Raw genomic sequence first — 22775 nt, forward strand, 5'->3', positions numbered from 1 at the left:
CATACCAAGGAGAACATAAGCTCACCTTGGATGGGAAGAGGGAGAAAACTCTCCTCTTCCACCGCCCTAAGTGGCTTTTATAGAGGAGTTGGTCAACCACATTCGGCGGCCAAACATGCAGGCGAAACCATGCAACGTTCGGCGGCCAAACTTTTCTTTCGGAAGCCGAACCTCAAGCACTTTCGGCTGCCGAATATCACCTTCGGCGGCTGAACCAGTGCTTTTGTCTCCTTAGCCTTTTTCTTAAACCATAACACACTTAAAACATATAAAAACCTTTGAAAACCTTTGCTTAAACCCCTACAGGCAACTCCGACATCCGAAATTCCACCGAACGATAGGAATTCCGATGCCTGAGCAAGCCGGGTATTACAGGAGTAATCCGACGTGCCTCCCATCGGATACCCTGGGCCCTGTGGAAAGGGTGGATAGCCAAACCCCGAGGCCTGTGCGCCTCCTTGGGACTCCCTCATACCTTCTTCTGACCTTCCTATACCCATACTTACATCTCTACTCTGATCCTCCTCCATAGCAACTCTCTCTTCTTCTGATCTTCCCCCTCTGCCTACTCCTCTTCTGCTCTCGTCAGAAGACCTTCTAGGGTCTCTTGACGTTCCCTCCCTGCTTGACCTGTGAGTCCTTGCCCTTGGCAATGCAGAAGGACGAGCAGCTGTACCCTCACTTTCCGATGGGACTCCAGTCAATCTCGCTGATCGACGAGTTCCTCGCATCCTAACTCTCTGGAAAACAACACATAACAGAGCACATAAGCAACACATATAAAAGAATGCACATACATGAATCATGGCATTGCACATCATCAAATAGACAGGACTAACATCCTATCCTAGTGGACATGTTTGCCTATTGTGCTTGACCCACTATCCTCTATATGAGCCCAACTCGATCTATATAGGTCCGACCATGTGAACCTAGGGCTCTGATACCAATCTGTAACAACCCAGAAACCGAACCGCTACCGGCACTAGGATCCAGATCGACTTAAGGTCGCCGGGACCCGTAGTAAGCCTGCTATACTGTCTGTGTACCTGTGAAATCCCATACATGATCATACATTTTCTGTCAAACCATTAAAACTTTTCTTTCCTCCAGGGCTTAACCTGTGCATGTACTATTGCTGTTCTATCAACTCATAATGTTAAGCCTGGTTTTCTCATATACATTAACAATAAAAGAAACATAAACTGACCATGTATATACAACAAGGGATAACTCTAACTGATCAAGCACACATCTATACATCTTATTACACAACTACAATCTCTGTATATATATACATGTCCACACTAGCTATTACATAACTCTTCTTCTTCCATACCCTGCTGGACTCCCTCTGGACTCTGAACCTGCAAACCTGGGGGATAGGGGAGAGGGATGAGCTATACAAGCCCAATGAGCAGAACTATAAACCATAATTTGAAAACATGATCTCATGAAATGCACTACAGCACATCATCTCAGGGATAGACATGACCACCAAAAATCCCAATGAAAGGATGCCTGGCCTAGCCAGGTCTTACAACCTCAGTCTGCCTGGCCCGGCCAGGTCTTACAACTCTGCCTGCCTGGCCCAGTCAGGTCTTACTATCTCTGCTGCCTGGCCTAGCTAGGTCTTACCTACAGATGGCTGCCTGGCCCGGCCAGGTCTTATAACAGAGCTTGGGCTATTGAAGTCGCCTTAGTCTATCCACAGCCTCATACTCATCGTATTATGCGATGCGTCATATTCGTGAAACTAATGCAATCATCCTACTATACTCTTTATGATGCATGACATATGCTTAAAGCAGTTTAGTTCTGAAAAGAGAAGTTCCACTCACCTCTGGCTGACTCTGTACTACCTCTGCAGGTTCTGAAGCAGTGCTCACTGCTGCTCTCTGGGATTCCTCTGGTCCGTACCTACACAGGTGGACTCAAATGAGGGACCAAACTACCTCAAGAACATCTCTAAGAAACTCCCCAAAAACCCTCTAAACAATCCCCAAACAATCACATAAAACATGCAAAAGAAAGCTGGACAGGGCACTTTCGGCGGCCGAAACCCCTCTCCAGAGACGAAACTCATGCATGTTCGGCGGCACCTTCGGCGGCCGAAGGTCTCGTCCAGAGACGAAACTCACACACTTTCGGCGATCGAACTCCCTCTTTCGGCGGCCGAAAGTCCCTTTCTAAACTGAAAGCCTAGCTTTCGGGGGCAAGCTTTGGCAGCCGAAACTGCCTCCACAAGGGGTTCGGCGGCCGAACCTGGTTTTGCCCGTTGGGCAGAACCCTGCTCTGTTTCATACAAACTTTCCCCCAAACTTCTCCAACATGCATATCAACTACTCCCAACTAGCACATACCATAAAAACATGCATAAAAGGGCCTAAAACTAACTTATCACCCCAAGAAACATATCAAACAACACTTACACATGCTTAAACACAAAATCATGCAAAACCTCAACCAAAACCCTATTCATGCATACTATCCATACAACTCCCATAAAACCTTAAAAAATCAGTAAAAGAGGTTCTGGATCTTTGCTTACCTCTTCCAAACAAGAGATCAAGTGATCCTAACGTGGAGCTATGGAGAAATCTCCTCACAACTCTCCACACTTCAAAAACTTGGTTCTTTTGCTCAAAACTCTCAAAACCTTCAAAAACACATGAAAACTCTTCAAAACCTTACAAGATTTGAGCAAGATCATGAAAGTCAACTAGGGAGGGTGTTGGACTCACCTCTGGCTGAAGATGGAAGCAAAATATCATCCTTCCACCGACTTGGCGCCCTTTTATAGGTGGCTAGCCAGACCACCTTCGGCGGCCAAACGTGAATCCGAAACCATGCAAGGTTCGGCGGCCGAAAGTCACCTTCGGCGGTCGAACTTGCCATTTTCTCCCTTAACTCTTTTCTTTCAAAACCTCATTTTCCTTTATCCTTAAAACCTTAAAACAAGTCAAAATACATTAGAAAACATATATATTACCCTTCTCGAGGGTTCCGACACCCGAGATTCCACCGGACTACAGGAATTCCGATGCCGAACTCGAGCCGGGTATTACGTTCTAGATAGACCCTGAACTTCCGGACTGCTAGCAACAGACCGTATGCTATCTTCTCGATGTTCAAATATCTGATGTCGGCATCTTTAAGGACCCTGTTGACATAAAAGATAGGCTTTTGTTCTCCCTCATCTACCCTTACCAACACTGCACTGACTGCTTGCTCAAAGGCCGCCAAGTATATCAGAAGTTCTTCTCCTTCCCGGGGGCTACTGAGTACGTGGGGTAAGCTAAGATAGTTTTTGAGTTCTTTGAAGGCCTCCTGGCAGTCCTCGGTCCATTCGAAGTTTGGCACTTTTCTTAGCTTTTTAAAGAACGGCAAGCATTTTTCTACCGACCTCGACATGAATCGATTGAGCGCCACTACTCTTCCAGTAAGCCTCTAGACATCTCTCACGCAGGTTGGCTCGGGCATGTTCAAGATAGCTTCTACTTTCTCCGGATTGGGCTCGATGCCTTTCCCGCTCACCATGTACCCCATAAACTTTCCTCCCCTGATGAAGAAAGCGCATTTTCCTGGGTTTAACTTCATCCTATACTGTTCTAGCACTTCAAATAATTCCCGTAGGTCTACCAAGTGTTGCTGGAAAGTAGGGCTTTTCACCACCATATCATCTACGTATACTTCTACGTTTCTGCCGATCTGGTTTTTAAAGATTTTGTTCATCAGTCTCTGGTATGTTGCCCCAGCATTCTTCAGCCCGAAGGGCATGGCCTTATAACAATAAGTCCCATCTTCTGTTATGAACGGAGTCTTTTCTTCGTCCGACCTGTCCATTGGGATTTGGTGATAACCAGACATAGCATCCAAAGAAGACATATAATCAAATCAGACCGTAGAGTCGACCATTTTATTAATATCGGGGAGGGGGTAACAATCTTTAGGGCATGCTTGATTAAGATCAGTGAAGTCTATACACATCCTATATTTGCCATTGGCTTTTTTGACTAATACAGGATTTGCTAGCCACTGCGGGTACATAACCTCCCTGATGAATCCAGCCTCTTTTAACTTTCGGACCTCCTCCCTGGTGGCCTGTTGCTTCTCCCTTCCTACTACCCTCTTCTTCTGCTTCACCAGTTTGGCTTCCAGAAGGACATTCAGCTTGTGCGTCATCACCCCAGGGTCAATCCCGGGCATGTCAGCAGGCTTCCAGGCGAAGCTTGACGCGTGACCTCGTATCAGGGCCATGACCTCGATTTTCTATTCTTCAGTGAGGCCGGCGTTGAGACTGAAGACTTTATCTGTCTCTGCTTCTGATAAGGGAAAAGTCTCCAATTCCCCCACCGGCTCTGTCCTGGCCTTTTTCTTTTCGTCCCTGACTTCTAGCACTTCTGAGTCTAACTTCTCCCCTGCCAAGCTCGGTTCTGCCACTGTGGCCAAGTACATCGCTCTCGCTTCTTCTTGGCTTCCACGTACTACTCCCACTCCTGCCTCTAATGGGAACTTCATCGCCAGATATCTGATATTGGTTACGGCTTCGAAATCAAACAGTGCAGGCCTTCCCAATATCGCATTGTAGCTTAGTGGGAGTTTTACCTCTAAGAACACCGCATAATGAGTGCGAGTTCTTGGCGCTTCGCCTAAAGTGAGAGCCAGTTTCACCTTCCCCTCCACGGGCACTGGTACTCCTCCGATCCCCTTGACTGGTGCCTGATCCCGGACTAACTGCTCCTCGGGGATTCCCATCTGCTGGAAAACCCGGTAAGGCAACAAGTTCACCTTGCTTCCATCCACTAAGATCTTCTTAACCCGGTAGTTGTGAATGACGGCTTCAATGATGAGGGCATCATCATGGGGCATCTGAACACCCTGAGCATCCTCCGGAGAGAATGTGATGGCCATTGAAGAGTGCTTGACAATTTGCATGACCTCGGAGCTGCTGCTTTCCCCCTCTCGACTCCTCTTCTTCCCCCTTCGGCTCATCCGACCCCCCGTGCCTCCAACAATCATGTTGATGGTCCCACTGGACCCATCATTCACCGGTCCGAGTCCCGCTCTCCTCGGTGCTTGGGCTGTCGGGTTAGGCTAAGGCCTCTGTCCCTCCGGCTTCTTCACGAAGTTTCTGAGGTGTCCCCTTTTTATCAGCCTCTCGATCTCTGCAATCAGCTAGTAGCAGTTGTTAGTGTCATGGCCGTGTGTACGATGATACTGACAATATTTGTCAGGATCTCGCTGGCTTGCTTCAGCTTTCATAGGTCTAGGCTATTGAAGGAACTCCTTGTCATGTACTGCCATGAGTACCTCGGCTCGAAAGGCGTTGAGCAGGGTCAGACTCTCCGAAATCCATGGAGGGAGCGATTTCTTTTCTGGGACCCTCGGAGGGTGGGATCTTTGGTCTCTTTGTTCCCAGGGTTGTCTGTAAGGCTCAGGCCTTCTGCCTTGCTTCTTCTCCTGCCTCTCCGACCTCTTTTCTTCGGGAGCTTTTCCTCGGTCTTCTGCCCCTTTGGCAAACCTGCTTGTCATTAAGGCATCATCCTGCCTTATGTATTTCTTCGCCCTCTTCATGAGCTTTGCCAGTGAGGTCGGGGGTTTTCTGCTCAACGAGCCAAAGAACTCGGGCGAGGTCGTCCCTTTCTGCATGGCCTCTACTGCCCAGCTCTCATCCAGCTCGGGGATCTGTAGGGCCTCTGTGTTGAAACGGGCCACATACTCCCTCAGTGATTCATCCTTCCTCTGCTTGACCATCTCCAAGTAACTGGTTTTTCTCTCTGCTGGTACTCCAGCTATGAACCGGTTGATGAAGGCGCTAGCCAGATCCCCGAAACTCCTAATGCTCCCTGCCTCCAGGCTGTTAAACCACGCCCGCGCTAGTCCTGTCAGAGTTGTAGGGAATACCTTGCACATCAAGGCATCCGACAAAGTCTGCAACTCCATAAAAGTTTTATAGTTGAGAACGTGCTCCCTCGGGTTGCCAGCCCCGTCATATGCTGCCATAGGAGGCATCATAAACTTCTTGGGAACGATCTCCTGCTGTACCCACTTCGAGAAGGATGAAGAGGTGGGTAAGAGAGTTTGATTCTGATCCTTTATTCCCAACTCGGCCAAGAGCTGCTCTTTCATCTTTTGCAGCTTTTGGTCTACACTTTCCTCCTCCTGCCTGGGTTTCTTCTCCCGGTGATACTCCTCCTCCCATGTCTCACTCCCCATTCTTCCGGTTGTTTCGGCAGAATGACTATCGACTTCATCATTCTCTATCAGCTCCCTTACCCTCCTTCCGTGAACTCGGGCCTCCGGTTCTTCTCCCCCTTTCTCCGGTTTCTCTGCTGACAGTTTGAGGATGGTTGGGGGTAGGTTGAGGTTCATTAGTCCGGGGCTCTTCTACCACCGGCAACGCATTTAGTGGGGTACTGAGGCCCCGTTGTTGCATCATCTGCCCCAGCCGGTGGGCGGTGTTTTGTAACTGAAGGGCAATGGTTTGAAGGTCCTGGTTGGATAGAGCAGTTCCAGGCATGTTCCCTGCCAAGTTTGGCAAGGGGTTGAAGGGGATTGGTGTTTGGTTGTTTGGTGTTGTGGGACTGGAAAAAGAGAACTGTTGTCCCTCCTGAGCAGAGCTCAGGTCATTAGGAGCGTTGAGATTGTTGTTTTCATTGTGGTTAGCCATCGTGGATCTCAGTGGGTGTGTTTAGAGTGGAACTCCAGTGATGAAAAGATCTCCTTCGTTCCCACAGACGACACCAATTGATGATCTGAGATCCAGAAAATAGGGTTTTACAATGGGTTTGTGAACTTAGGAAAAAACTTAGCCCTAGAGGAGGGTATCTCATCCATTTTATACTCTTTCCTTTCCTCACGCGAGATGGCCATTCCGCTACAGGACCCCCTACCCTTTGTTGCAGGTTCGTACCTATAGATGACCTCAGGACCATCTCTGTGTCAGGCAAGCATTTAATTCCCTTTGGCGAGTGAGTGGAGAGGGCTGCGAAATGACTGGACCCGCAATCATTTCTTCCCGTGCTCAGGTTTGAGGAAAACGGATCGGAACCCAAGAAGGTCTGGCTTTAAGGCTAAACTGGGCTAGGCCGATCTGATCAAGTGACTTAAATAGAAGTCCAGTCTGGAGGATGAACGGGTTGGGCTCGGCTTATTCGAGGGCTTAGAAGCCTCCTGGTTGTGGGCTGCTACTATCGGCCCGGCCTCATGATGGGATGGAGAAGCCTAGCGGTCATCACTTTATATCATGAATAATTATATAAAATAAACACATATAATTTATTAAAATTATTATAAAAAGATATTAATTTTGATAAAAATATAAAATAGTTAAAAAATTAATAAAATTAATGGTATAAAATATTATTAAATTAAACTTTTATTAATTCAAATAATTATAAAAATTAATAAATATAAATAATTAAAATATAATAAAAAGTAAAATTGTAATTCTAATAATTAAATCAATGGTTACAAATATTAAATAATCAAGTTATTAAACTTAAATTAATAATTTTAACCTCTTCCCTTTTCACAAAAATATAACTTAAAACTCATTAGAACAATCTTTATTAGGGCTGTGCAATCGGTCGGTTCGATTTCGAACCGAACCAAACTGATAAAATCGAAAATTGAATTGTTAAAATTTTAAAAACTGAAAAAACCGATTATGAAGATATAACCGAACCGAATTGAACTATAAAAATCGGTTCAATTCGATTCGGTTTGGTTCAAACCGAAATCTGCAAAGGAAGGGTTCTACTGTTGTTCCTTTTTTCCTACTCTGTCTTGTCTCTTTTGCGTGCTCTCAGCAAAGAGAGGATGCCGACGTGATGATGCCGCCGTGATGCTTAAACTCAGAGACAGCCTCGGCAATCCGTCAAATTTAGGATGGTCTGGTTCTGACCCATGTAGCAGTTGGGCTCATGTGGCGGCGAAACTCAACAAATCAATAGGGAGGGAGGGAGGGAAAGAGATCGATAGGGAGCGATTCGTGAATTTATTCAGCAAATCGACAGAAAAGAAGACACTGAAAGAGGACAGACAGTCGACGGTCGGCGGCGATACTCAGCAAATCGACGGGAAAGAGGTTGATGGTCGACGGTCGACGAGAAAGAGATTGACGATCGACGTGAAAGAGAAAGAGATTGATGGGATTTGATGATTGATTTGTTAGGGATTCAACTATGAGAATGTGGAGAGGCCAGGGGGAGGAATCGGGAGAATAGGGATTCGGGGGTGGAATGGGAAGATTGGCGAATGTGGAGAATGCTTGGGGCCGAAATGGATGGAGGGGGTTGGGGTGCTGGGTTGGGTACGAGAGGTCAGGGCTCGGGCTCGAGCCTGGGCTCGGGCTTAGCCACTAAATCGGTTTTTTCGGTTTGATCGGTTATTTAACATGTTTAAATCGAACCAAACTGAAAATCGAATAATTTTAAATATATTAAACGAATCAAACCGATTGTTCCGACTAACCGAACCGATAAACCGAAATCAACCGATTCGGTTCGATTTTTCGGTTTAGACCGAAATATGCTCTCCCCTAATCTTTATTCCATGTATTTTTTCATACTTCTATTTTTAAATGACTCTTATTTTGAAACTTTTCTTTCTTATTATTTTCTTGGCATCTAGTATGAAATGTATGGTTATACTACTCCCGTAGCCAACTTAATCTTATTAGCTAGATTAAAATTGAAGGATGAACAGTTATTCAATAGTCCAGTTGTTTAATCCTATTAGTGGTAGTCAAAGAATTAATTTTAATTTTAAATATTTTAGAGAGATCATCCTATTTTTTTTAATAATTAAATATATTTATACAATATCATTCATACTATTACAAAGTATTATTCGTCTAATATAATTGATATATTAAATTTTACCACTTAAGAAATTAACATACAAAAAATTATCTCCTCTGCCACTGCCACTATCACTATCATTGCTATTGTCATTACCACAACCGTCACCGTCATCCATTATCATTAGAGTTTAGTAAATTTATTTTTCTAAGGATATAATTTCTTAAATAAAATTTATCATTGTATCTTAATAATATATGGTAATAAGTAATAAAATTTTTAATTTTTTTTATTTTTATTGTAATTGAGTTTTTGAATTTAAAATTTTAAAAAATATATTTTATTTTTTTAATAGATAGAGTTAATTTATAAAAAAGAAATATTATTATATAAAACAATATCATATAATTAATAATAATATAAAAAAAATTTAATACTCGCACCTGCGGGCAAACGACTAGTAATAACTCATCCAAACACCTTTTATTTAATGGCTAAGAGTAAAGTCCAAAGGCAAAATATTATTACACTGCCAATTGCACTTTAATTACTAACAGTTAAAATACAAATTTTACCACACCAGGTATATGAGAATTTAAAAAGTAGTTATCCCAATCAATTGACTTGGGATCCATGAAAAAGATATCATCCTCTTTATCATTCATTCCAACAGCGATTCGTAACTTGTCTAAATTGGAATCATCAAATCTGCAAATAATGTTTAAAAAAAAAAACACTTAAATAGATTTATAGTAATCATTCTAAAAGTTGAATATGCTTCTACTTACATTCCATGGAAAAAGAGATATGGTCTGTATAATTCAACTAGCTGCTTCACAAGTTTGATTTTTCTGTTCAGATTGTTATATGTGTTGACAAAAATTTGGCAGAATACAATGTTTGCCAATTCAAGTACCTGCATATGTGATGTGCACGTCAATCAATCCCCATATATAACCTTTAAAAGGAGCAACTTCAACTGAAAATTAATTAAATGGGAATGCAGATACAACGCCAACACATGGGCATTATATATAATTTGATTACCAAACCTTTAATAATGGCCAGTAGCGAATCTTTATAAATCTGTTGAAGTTGGAGATGCTATTGAATATGGTAGGTTTATTGACCTTGATTGGCTTTCCTTTCTTGTCCATCCATGGTTTATTTGTGAAGTACTGAATAAGATAATCTCTGAAATTAGAATATCTCATTGGATTTTGTAATGACGATCCCACATGATAAATGACTTCATCACAAGGTTGATTTGCATGAGCCACCATAGCCGCTATTATGGCATTCACCACCATATCACCTGGTATCTGCATAAGCCAATTAAATTAAAACTTTGCTTAATTCTTAATATTGCATGATAATATTATCCTTGATCAACCAAAGTGGGACTTTGTCCAAACTCCATTTTCCAACACCAACTAGTTTGAGTAATTTATCTTTTACCGATAAAGAATAATAACAGAAAAAGGCTCAGTGGACAAGAAATTATCAAATCTTATTATTAGTCCAGCAATTTTAATTCTCTATTTAAATTGAGATTAAATTGAATATTTATGCTAATTTAGATAAAAATGTTTAAAATAAAGTAAATGCAACATTCCAATAAGTAAAGTTAAATATTTAAGATAATATAGTAAAATTAACTGTTTAGTTACTGTGTCTTCAAAAATAAGCCAGCAAGAAGTAGAGAATATAAAGTAAATTTGCTCACCACATCAACAATTGATTCAAGATCAACAACAAAAAAAGTCAATTTTCCTTTACCATAACTAACAGTCAGTGCATCAATGGTTCTGTAACAAAAAGAAAAACAATTATTTGATCATATATATACATATATATATATATGAACAAGAAGCTAGATATTGGAAATTTTCAATATACAAAGAATGAAAAATGAAAGATTTTGATTCCCGACCTTGCTCCTTCAATCCAACCAGGGAAAGGATCCTTAAAAGTACTAGTAATCATAGAGGGACGTATTATCACCAAAGCAAGATTTCCTTTTATGTTTCCTATAAGCATTTCTCCCATAGCCTTTGTGAACACATAAGTATTTGGCCATCCATATCTCTTTGCTCTAGAAATTATAAGATTTGTGAATTCAAAATTACAAGTGTCCGAAATTAACTGATTTTAATGGATGATGATTTATCTTAATCAATTAATGTAATTAATTACCTTTCGGTGCCCATATCTTTCATGGCATGTTTAATTTCTGTTTCTGTAACTCCCTGAGCTCTGAGTTCATCTAATTTTGTATCAATCAGTTTCTTCTCATAATCAATGTCTAGCCCAGAAACACCATTAAGTGTCTCTCCCAAGCGATAAGGTTTTTCTGGTATGAGTCCTGAACTTTCTCCACAGACATAAGCTGAAAACACATTTCCCCATTGTGGATTAGCAGTCAATACAACATTAGAAATGTCAGATTAAAAGCAATTTGAGACTAACCAGTAGATATTTGGACAAATAACTTCACTTTTAGGCAAGTTTTGGCAAAGCATATAACATTCTTAGGTCCAATTGTGTTGGTGCCGAATGCAATGTCGTATCTGCACCACAAGTGGATGAAGAAGAAGAAGAAGAAGAAGAAATAATTTACCTTTCATAAAAGTTGGTAGTGGCTGCAAAATTAAGTACAATATCCAATTCATTCATCATCTCTTCTCTCAAAGAAGAGTCTTTAATTCCCAAGTCCCCATAAAAGACATCACCACAAACAACAATAATCTTTTTGGATATAATCGCATCGAAATTTGCACCCAGTGTTTCCTTTGCAACTCTAAACAAGTCCTTCCCTATCACCTGCATTAATGTTAAAGATGTATACAATAAAAGGAAAAATTATGAAAAGGTATGAAAGAGTCTAACAGGAATAAGATCAAACATTTGGAAGACCTTATATAATTACCTCGCTGTGGAAGCGATAACTAGCAGAAGTAGCATCTGCAGCTCTTAATAGAAGATAAAGCTTCTTCACATTTGGTTGAACCCTCAATATCTTCTCTACAAAAACTGAAGATAAATTTATAAAAACAAATTTTACTATATATAGCATGAACTAAGAACTAAACCGAAAAATAAATGCTCAATTTGCAGTAGATAGAGAGAGAATACTCTTAGCAAGAAACCCAGTTACACCAGTGAGAAGAATGGTCTTGTTCTCAAGAAACTGAAGGATACTTCCGAGTTCCATTGCAAGTTTGCAATACCAAAATTAGAGAGATATCAATCATGTGTAGGCCAAGATTTCATGTCTATTTATAGAAGTTAAGGTTAGCATTCGGTCGGTTTGATTTAAAATCGAATCGAATTAAATAAATTAAAAATTAAAATTTTAATATTTATAAAAATCGAATCGATTTTGATTAGAAATCAAATTGAATTGAACCGATTTGATTCGATTCGATTTAATTCGATTTAAATTTTTAATAAATTTTTTATTTTTCACATTTTATTTTTAGTATTTTAAAATTTAATTAAAATATTTTAACCTTAATATGATCTAATCTCTCTATATTATTGAAAATAATATATTATTATCAATAATCGATTCGGTTCAATTTTTTCATTTTTTTCTTATTAAAATTAAATCGAATCGAAATAACTAAAATTTTTAAAATTAAAAATCGAATCGAATTGAAATAAATAAAAAATCAAACTGAATTTAAATTAATTCGATTTAATTAATTTTTTCAGTTTAAACCAAATATTACTCGTTACTAATAAATAGACATGAATAGAGTAGGATAAAGTAGTTGTCAATTTTTATTTTCAAATTAAACATGTGTTCAATACATATATATTTTTTAATAAGAGATGTAGGAGTGAAAACTCTAGATTTTATTATGATTACAAACTTATATAAAACAATAAATATAATTGAAACCGAATAGTTTTAAGATTTTATTAATCACAACAGTATTTATATAAGTCAATGTAACTTAAAATTTAAATAAAATTATAAAATTATTTTTTATAATTTATAAATTCTTTTTCTGCAAGTTTTTCTCTGCGGTTCTTTTATAACTTGTTATTTTCGCCTTTTCCTTTTTCTTAAACCTAACTCCTTTTTTCACTTTTCCATGAAAGAGATCTGCATCAATTGACTATTGATAAAGAAGAAACTATTATTGTCTCTATTAAGAGTTTCAGAGATATTCCGATAGTCATTTATGATTTCTGTATGATGTAGAAGTTTCTCACATACAATCCAATACATTTTATTTTTTATGGAAAGAAAAGCTCTTAGTTCTCGTATGAAATTTTTTCGTAGTTTTTTATATTTTAATGGTTGCTTTTCAGTCAATAGACAAGGATTGAGAGGAGGCCTTTCGTTAGTGTAGAAGAGTCATGTGTCTGTTTCTGTGGTTCACTTTTCTTCAAATTTTATTGATTCGGTTGTTTCGAAAGGTAATGTTCAATGGAGGTTTACTAGTTATTATGTGTTTCCGAAATCGCAACGACGACGTCAGTCTTAGAATCTTATTCGAGTTTTATTTCGTAGAAACTCTCTTTCGTGGTTTTGTTCGGGAGATTTTAATAATTTATGCTCGAGATATGAGAAAAAATGAGCATCTTTGTCAAATTATCTTATGCAAGATTTGATTTTGAATGATTCTTAATTTTTGTTAGACTATAAAACTGTATTTCTATCAGATGGGTTTATCGTAATACTACTGTACCCACTCATACTTTGGCTAGAGAATCTATTAGATATAATCGTATCTGTGTTTGGATCCGCTCATACTTTGACTAGGGAATCTATTAGATATAATTGTCTCTGTGTTTGGAATAATATCTCTCTTTATTTGATAAAATTTTATTAATACAATAAGTTTTATTTTTTTAAAAAAATAAAATTATAAAATTATAAATTTTTTCAATTTAAAATCATAAATATTACTTGATCAATCAAATTAAATCAATCACTGTATAAATCGATTAAGTTAAAATATTAAATATTATTTTTAAAATTATTGTAAGAACAAAATTTAGCGAGAGTGGACTCTGTTGACCGTTAAAAATATGGGTCATGTTGCTTAATTTTTTTTTAATAAAGTAAATGTAAGAGAAGTTTTATTAAACACTATCAAGTCTTAATAGAGACAAAATATAAGTAGGAGGTGATACAGTTCATTTCACTTGATCTGTCAAAGAATGAGCAGCCCTAACCAATACATGTGCTACGCCATTAGCAGATCGAGGAATATAACGGACACTAATACTATTCGCCTCATCAATTAAAGACTTACATCATAAATAACTGAACCAAAAGTCGAGTAATCCATGTAACTAGGATCAGTAATAATCCGAACACTAAGTTGAGCATTTGACTCCACAATCACATTGGACCATCCCTTACTTTTAATCCAGCTAAGAGCTTCTCTTATGGTTAAAGTTTCAGTAATTTTTGCTCCAACATCACCAAAAACCACCATTTGCTTAGCACAAATAAACTCTTCCAAACTATTACGGGTCACCATACCCAATCCAATATGGGAATGATTAAAAGTGGGTGCATCAACATTTATTTTTAAACACCATCAGAAGGCTTTTCCCAACCCAACATTAAAGTCACGTCTCTATTTAAACTTACTGGCTTTGCTCGTGTCGCAGTCCAATCTTGAAGAAAATATTGAGCAGAGGAGATCACTTGCAGAGGAGACTTCCATGTTCATTTCCAAACCAACTGGTACGTTGTGTCCAAATAGCCCAAAGGGTAATAAAAAACACGATGCAAGAACTAACACAAGGGAAAGCCACTCAGATATAGTATTGACATGAGGATGTACCCAGCCTACCTTAGTATGCAGCCAACAATCCCGAGCAAAGGGGCATGAGACCAAAACCTGCATTATAGTTTTAGGTGCGTTATGACAAAAATAGCATGTATTATGCATAGGGATGTGTCGTCGCTGTAGCAGCTCCAAATAAGGGACAACTGCGTTACACATACGCCAAGCGAATTTCAATACCTTGGCTGGAACATGAAGACGCCATAACTTCTTCCACATTTGACTGTAATCAGCAGCACCTACAACATTAACTTGTGCTATCAAAAAACGATAAGAACTTTTCACAGAAAAATTACCTTTGGCCTCTCATTTTCATGCCCAACAATCTGAGACAGACCGTCTATTTAAAGGAATCGCAGCAATAGCATTGACATCCTCATTGCAAAACACGGACTGAATTAAGAACAAATTCCATTTGTGATCCTAAATTAAATCTGATACCAGAAGTGAAATGTAACCTATAGGACGATGTCATGAAAGGCAGCCATGCATCCATCCATATGGATAGTAGTACAGTACCAACTCTTTTATATGCACCCCTGAGAAATTAAAGACTTACATTCTCAGAGGCTCCTCCAAGTATAATTTGGATTGTTTCCCAACATCGAATTCAAATACGAGCAATCCAAAAAATATCGAGTCTTTAATAATCTAGTCATCAATGAGTCAGATTTAGTTAAAAGACTCCATACATTACTGTCTAACATAAAAATATTAAAATCAGGAAAATTCTTAAATCCAAGAACACCTAAGCAGTGGCCTTTGCTTAATTATTAAAGTAGTGGGATGTTGCTTGTTTGGCCATCTTGCTGTAATGGCTTAGCATTTAGTTGCTATTTGAAAAGTCGTTGGTCGGTAGGATATTAATTAATTTTGTCTATTATTTGACAAATTTCAAATCGTACCCGACATTACATTTACTTTTTCTATCAACAAAACCGATCAAACAGAAAAAGGAAAGAAGAAAAAGTAAATTTGTTTAATTTATTAATAAATTTTATTTCGTTTTTCTTTTTCTATATCCCATAAAGAAAAAAAATAAAACAAAATTAAAATCAATAAATTTCTGAAGCCATCCATTAGAATTTCTAGATCCACCACAAGTTATTTGATGAAAGGATAGAAATTTGAACGAAAGGGTTGAGCTCCTCTACCTTTGGATAAGGAGGTTGTTGCAGTTGGTTTTTATATAATTTTTTATTTTTTTTTAAAATTTCAATGTTTGTAGGTAAAGTTTGTTCGGTTTTGTTATTATTGTTGTGTGCTTTAATGTTGTTTATTCTGACTATAATTAATTGAAGTATAAAGCGGTGAAGGTCAGTGAATCGTTCGCATTGAAGTAAATTTGGCTCCTTTAAAGCTGTTTTTTAACAGTAATAGACTTAAAATGTCATGTGCGGATATCTGACAATGGATTTTAAAGAATTGAGATTTTTATTAAATTTTAAAATTTAATCTTATTTTTTATTTATTTTTTATTTATTTTTTTTTCTATTTTCGAAAAACACCACTTTCATTGTTATCCTTTTAGGTATTAGAGGTCTATTGAATATCCTAACTAAATAACATATTATTAATTAATTTAATAATTAATTAATATAAGTAATAACTAATATATCTAAAAATTAAGTGATTTAGTTTAAATAATTCGCTTATAATTATTAATTAAATTTAAATTTTTCTTTTTTTAATGTGATTAATTAATTAAATTTATACATTTATTGAGATTATTAATTAATTATGAATTAATCTATCATATTATAAATTAATTTAATTTAAAAAAAATAATGAGATTCGCCTATTTAAACATTAACTAAATAATAAAAAATTAAATAAATTACTTTTGAATTAATATCAATTAATAAATCACTTAAAATAGATTACGAGTTTTTATTTAATTATTTATTTCATCATTCCTTCACAAATATTTTTTTTTAAAAGTTTTTTTAAAATTAAATTTTTAATTAAAATTTTCTTTTCTCCCCCTTTCATTTTAACAATTTTTTTCTACTCTTTTCTCACTTAGCTTTTTAAATAAATAAATTTAAAATTTTTATAAAATCAACATTCATTCGTCTTATTTATAATAATTATTAAATTAAAAAAAATAATTATAATCGACGGATTTCACACACGTCACTATTATTTTCTTTCTTTAAAACTATTTATTGACTTGTTCTCTCCTAATGGGTTATATTTTGTTATCCGCTGAATTTTTTAGTATAATTAAATTTGTTTCATTATTTAGTTTTTTATTAGGGAAAATTTTAATTAATTTTTTAATATAATTAAAAAATATATATTTTAACAAGGAATTTGAGCCGATAAAATTATATTTTTTTATTTTATTTAAATAAAAAAATTACCCATTAATCTTTTAAAAAATTATTAGTTGATTTCTCAATTAATAAATTATTCTCTCTATTTTTAAAATTTTAATTTTTTTTTTAAATCAAGAAAATAAATATTATTATCTTGAACTATAATGCTCAAACAGACACTCAAGCATATCAACCCAGAGTTTAAAATGATCAAAACGAAGTAGTCTTATTCGCACTACGTCTAATCCAGCATAACGAAATATTTGGATAAAGAAGCAGAATATCTTTACAATCTGAAACAATGACGCCAAACTCAGAAAGGTCCTCCGAATTTGAGCGAAAGGCAAAAAATAAAACCTGACTATCAATGAAAATACTTACGGCTTGGAGGAAAGCATCACGAGCATACATTAAATATTGATGCAAGGCCAATGCCTCAGTAATAGCAGGAGAACCACGACCCTCAGTATAACCAGAAATTGTAATTGAAAAAACTCCTTCAGCACCAAATCCAAACAAATCCGAAATTGAGAAAGTGGTACAATCCACATAAGCTAGCCAATCCGATGCACTAGAAGCCGAACTTACATTAATAGAGAGAAGACTCGGACCTGGTGCACGTTACTTATCAAGACCACAATGAAGATAATCTGTATAAAAAGTATTGGCAACACTATGGATAGCCTGATGTGTCAACACCTTATTATTTTACACTAAGGCAATCTGTTAAAATTAGAAATCATCATTTAATGTTCCCTATTAACCGAATATAAAATAACTCTTTTATGGTATTAAATTAATTATATTTTAATTTCATTCCATTTCTTTTACTTCTCTTAATTGCTTCCCCTCTACTTCCAAACCCAATTATTAATAATAAAAATTAAATACAGATCATAATCTAAATGAATCAAACCGCAATTTTGTATAATATAGCATTCTTAAGATAAGTCTTTTTCTTGGATAATGGCTACATTTTCACAATTTCTAAATATATTTTAGATAAAATTTAAGCCACTTAACTATTATTGGAAAACAGTGCCGAATCGATTAAATATAAAAGTCAAATTTTAGTAAAAAGAAAATTTTTTTATATACTCAATTAATAGAATGTAATTAAATATAAAATCTGTAATAATTTTTAATATGTTTATTAATTATTGATTTATTGAGTGAGTGTGCATAAGCTCAATTGCGTATAAAAATTCCCTTACTTCCAATTTAAGGTTTAAAGAAACATCTTTAGTAAACATATGAAATTGGAAATTTGGTTCTTTATCCCTTAAAACTTTGAAAAGGGACAAAAGGTATAAGGAATTTGAACAAAATGGATTCTTGGTGTCTCAACTCAGAAGATTATTTGACATTTCTTAGGTTCAATTTTGGTTGAGTGGTTAAAAAATTTTAAAATTTTTTTGATATATACTGATAAAAAATTGATTAGATTTTAACATGAGTTTTAATTAATATTATTCAGTTAAAACGATATAAGAGAAAAGATAAACTAAAATACGAAAAATTTTATTAAAATTTTTCAAAGATTAAAAAGTGAGTTTCTAATAGGTAAGGAATGCTATTTATAATAAAAAAAATTTTAATATATAAAATTATAAAAATATCCAAAAAAATAATTAAAATGCAAAATTCATCCATAAACAATGAAATTTTCATATCGAACTTTATAATAAGATCTGTGGCCCTCGTCACATTTTTGAAAGTCGTGCGTCTCGAAATTCTCTTTCTGAAAAGCTATCGTGGATCTCTATCGAACATCAGCAGTAAAAATTAGGTTCGGTCCAAATCTATCGTAGAAACCAAGACTAATTATTTCGTGTCATATACATATGAATTAAGTCACTTTAAGGTATGAATTAATTCAAATTATTCATTATTTCAGTATATAAAAAGAATTTTATGTCAAACTTCAACCTCAAATCTTTCTAAATAAAAAGATTTTTCTTATTCCGAAAAAGTAAATTTAGATTTAATTCTTTTAGAGCATAAATCAAGTTGATTGATAATTCTATCTTAAAGAGGTAAATTACATATCAAGTCATACAAGTCATTTAGTTTTTAGATCATTTCAAATTTTCTATAAATTTAAAACAAGTTACGTGTATTTTAATTTAAAAAATATTATCTATATTAGTAATTGAGTATATACGTTCTAGTATAAAATATTAAAATTTTTTATAAATGGAGAAAAGAAAAGAAAAGAATTGGGAAGAGGGGTGAGCATTCGGTCGGTTCGGTTTAAAACCGAACCGAACGGAATAAATCAAAAATCGAAATTTTAGTATTTATAAAAACTAAATCGAACCGATTTTGGTCAGAAACCGAATCGAATCGAACCGATCTGATTCGGTTCGATTCGGTTCGATTTGATCTGTTTCGATTTTTAATAATTTTTTAATTTTTTTACACTTTATTTTTAATGTTTTAAAATTTAATTAAAATATTTTAATTTTAATATGATTTAATTTCTCTATATTATTAAAAAAACATATTATTATCACTAATCGGTTCGGTTCGGTTTTTTTAGTTTTTTTCTGATCAAAACCGAACCGAACCGAAATAACCGAAATTTCTGAAATTAAAAACCGAACTGAACCGAAATGTATAAAAAATCGAACCAAATTTTCAAATCGATTCGGTTCGATCGGTTTTTTCAATTTGAACCGAATACTGCTCACCCCTAGACCTGATTATATAAAAAAAAATTGAATTTTTTGAGAGTTTTTTTTTATGATAGATAAGATATCTATGTCTTTAGGTTTTTATGTAATTTGATGCTAATTTAAATAGAATAAATTTATTTTTGTTTATTTTTTTAATTTTATTTTTAAATCTTATTTTGAAAGTTCATGAAATATGGTTCTGATTTAACTGATTGAATAATAAATGCATGTTTAAAGTGCTCATTACTTTTTTATATGAGTGATATTAAAAAACTTGCCTAAACCATGTTTTTATAGTTAAATGATTCAGCGGTGTCATTAAAGAAAAGAAAAGGAAAAAAAAAAAAAAGAACATGAAAAAGGCAAAAAGAAAAATAAATTATTACACTCGTATGACCCACTCCTCTCCTAATTTGGTTATTTGGTTATCAACCCGATTCTTCAAGTGGTGCGATATTTGACAACCCCTTAAAGTGATTTTTTATGGAAAAATCGATGTTTGAGAGAGTCACTTTTTTTGCACCATTTAAAAAATAGTGTTCATACCTTTAGTTAAGTTACTATGGGTGGAGGAATTTGATGAGTTATTAAAACTCACTACTTTTTTTATATTAATAAATAAATTTTTACTTTGAATTTTAATTTTAGATAAGTTTAGCTTAAAATATGAAAAGTAACAGGCAAATACTATTTTAAAACTATTTTAGACCAACAAGTTCTACTTTACTCAAGGTTGTAATTAAGCTCGAGGAATAAACAGTAAAGTTTCAGTTTTGATAACTATATAAAATTTATATTATGTCAGATAGCTACTGTAAATACGATCAGATTAAAAATTAAAATAATAGGAGTAAAAAAATTTATTGACTTTTCTTTTTTTAAATTTAATATTTTTTCTTTTTTATTTTTTGGTTAGGAAAAAGACTTATAAACCGTCTTAAAAGTAAAAAGGCTTGTTTTAGAAGTATAAAAAAAGGTCATATATGGATTTCAACTGAAATTTTATGTCAAGTAAAATTTTAGCAAAAGAAAAATTTTTTTATACACTCAATTAATAGAATAGATTAAATATGAAATCTGTAATAATTTTTAATATGTTTATTAATTATTAATTTATTGACTGAGTGTGCCTAAGCTCAAGTGCCTATAAAAATTCCCTTACTTCCAATTTAAGGTTTAAAGAAACATCTTTAGTAAACATATGAAATTAGAAATTTGGTTTGGATAAATCAAGAAAAGCAGGGCAAGAACATAAGTGTGCTTAAAGTTCTTAGCAGAGTTTGAAGCCCATAATGTTTCACCTGAACTTTGAAGGCAGCAATATCCTTTCCAAGCAAATGGGATTAAAGAAAGGCATGGAAAATGGATTTTTGGTATTCACAACCAAAGAGGGACAACATTGGTGAAAGTGAAACATAACTGGGACCCAATAATTTAGTTAGTGTCCCACACAAAATGCTCTCCAAACTTCCTCACCTCTCCTTCTAAAGGAGACATTTTAAGCACCCCTTGCCCTTATCCCCATTAACCCACACCATAACTACTTATTACATTCCTTTCCTTTTGGGTGTGTGGACTTGGTCATTAGTGAAGGACCCACTTTGAATATTGGCCCAGTTTAATTAGTCAATTATAAGTTTAAGAATTCCAATGAACTTGTGAAAAATGTAAGTACTTTAATTTTCTTCCGACTTCTATTGTTAATTGAAATATTTGAAATATTTGAGGGGTTGAATTCTTTTGGGTGATCCAGATGAATATTTTTTTATTATATTAATTTTTTTTATAAAAAATAAATAAAATTATAAATTTTTAGCAAATAATTTTATCTATTGCAGAAAAAACAAGTAAAATAATTCTCCATGTTACTGCAGAAATATACAGTAATTTTTAAATCATTACACTTAATTTATGGTTTTAAAGAAAAATAAGTCTGGACTCCTATGACCCACTCCTCTACTCATTTGGTTATCAACCCGATAATCCAAATAGTGCGATATTTTACAACCTTTAAAGTAATTATTTATGGAAAAATCGGTGTTTGGGAGAGTATTAACTCTTTTGGGCCATTTAAAAAACTTACCCCATGCCTTTAGTTAGGTGATTATGAGTGAAACTAGAAACCAGCTGAGCTGAACAATTTAGAGCAAGTGATTCAGTAACTATTTGTTTCACGTTTACTTAATCAGTTTCATGCAAGATATAATAGAAAGTATAATAAAACTCTCCAAAATCTTTAAATTTTATTGATCTAATCAAAATTTTTAAAGTCTATTCTCTTGTAAGAGTAGCTTAAATTTAAAAAGATGGCATTTTAATATTGTGTGTACTTAAAATTGGATTCAAGACTTACTTTATGTCTTGAGAAATATATTTCAAAAGCGAGACTTCATATAGTGAACTTTGGTGAAATTAAGATATTTCTATTAGTATCCTATTGTATGATGATTTTGTTCTTTGCTTTACACAATCAAATTTCAATTGGTTGAGAAAAGGGCTATATTTTTTGGGAATCTGGATTTATGTGCTTGAGGACAAGCAATATACTATGTGTGGAGGAATTTGATAAGTTGTCAAACTCACTACTTTTTTTCATATTAATTTTCATAATTTTGTTATTTTTATGATAAAAAATGAATTTTTATTTAAATTTTAATTTTTGAACAAATTTAGAGCTAAAAGTATGAAAAGTAATCAACAGATACTATTTTAAAACTGTTTTGGACCAACAAGTTCTGCTTTACTCAAGGTTGTGACCACAGACAGTAAAGTTTCAGTTTTGATAGCTATATAAATTTTAAATTATGTTAGATAGCTACAAATACGATCAGATCAAAAATTAGAATAACAACAGTAAGAAAATTTATTGAATTTTTTTTTTAAATTTAATATTTTTTTTTTTAGGAAAAAAGCCATAAAAAAGGCTATTTTAGAAGTAGAAAGGCTTGTTTTAGAAGTAGAAAAAATGCCATATATGGATTTCAACTGAAATTTTATGTCAAGTGAAATTTTAGCAAAAGAAAATTTTTTTTATACACTCAATTAATAGAATATGATTAAATATGAAATCTGTAATAATTTTTAATATGTTTATTAATTATTAATTTATTGACTGAGTGTGCATAAGCTCAAGTACGTATAAAAACTCCCTAA

General features: G+C 34.7%; 2 protein-coding genes across 3 annotated transcripts in view; both read right to left on the reverse strand.

Annotated features, from left to right (window-relative positions):
• LOC122723547 overlaps positions 1–6219 on the reverse strand; it is a gene marked incomplete at its 3' end in the record, with an annotated part of 38765 nt that extends 32546 nt beyond the window's left edge. Inside the window, exons 1-2 of the mRNA XM_043956051.1 lie at positions 5712–6219; positions 4357–4841 (exon numbers count right to left, since the gene is read on the reverse strand). Of these exons, the coding sequence (XP_043811986.1) occupies positions 4357–4841; positions 5712–6219 (993 nt within the window). The remainder of the gene's footprint in view (positions 1–4356; positions 4842–5711) is intronic.
• Positions 6220–9265: 3046 nt separating this feature from the next.
• Positions 9266–12056, reverse strand: LOC122723511 (fatty acyl-CoA reductase 3-like). Of its 2 annotated transcripts, none has more exons than XM_043955817.1 (10): positions 11943–12056; positions 11737–11840; positions 11428–11630; positions 11277–11377; positions 11004–11196; positions 10741–10902; positions 10534–10615; positions 9860–10129; positions 9596–9723; positions 9266–9515 (listed from the first exon to the last, which is right to left on the reverse strand). In XM_043955817.1, the coding sequence occupies exons 1-10, from the start codon at positions 12019–12021 to the stop codon at positions 9365–9367; spliced, it is 1473 nt and encodes a 490-aa protein (XP_043811752.1). In that variant the 5' UTR covers positions 12022–12056; the 3' UTR covers positions 9266–9364. The 2 variants fall into 2 exon arrangements, with proteins under 2 accessions (XP_043811752.1, XP_043811753.1); XM_043955818.1 differs by having other exon boundaries at positions 11737–11831; positions 11943–12053.
• Between the last annotated feature and the right edge of the window lie 10719 nt (positions 12057–22775).

This window comes from Manihot esculenta, chromosome 4 (genome assembly GCF_001659605.2).
Source record: "Manihot esculenta cultivar AM560-2 chromosome 4, M.esculenta_v8, whole genome shotgun sequence".
Classification (NCBI taxonomy): Eukaryota; Viridiplantae; Streptophyta; class Magnoliopsida; order Malpighiales; family Euphorbiaceae; genus Manihot; species Manihot esculenta.

Coding starts and splice junctions, on each gene's coding strand:
- LOC122723511 (XM_043955817.1), bottom strand. CDS start 12,021: ATGGAACTCGGAAGTATCCTTCAGTTTCTTGAGAACAAGACCATTCTT. Junction 11,841..11,942: donor AACTGGGTTTCTTGCTAAGA/GTATTCTCTCTC, acceptor ATTTATCTTCAG/TTTTTGTAGAGAAGATATTG. Junction 11,631..11,736: donor GTTATCGCTTCCACAGCGAG/GTAATTATATAA, acceptor ACATTAATGCAG/GTGATAGGGAAGGACTTGTT.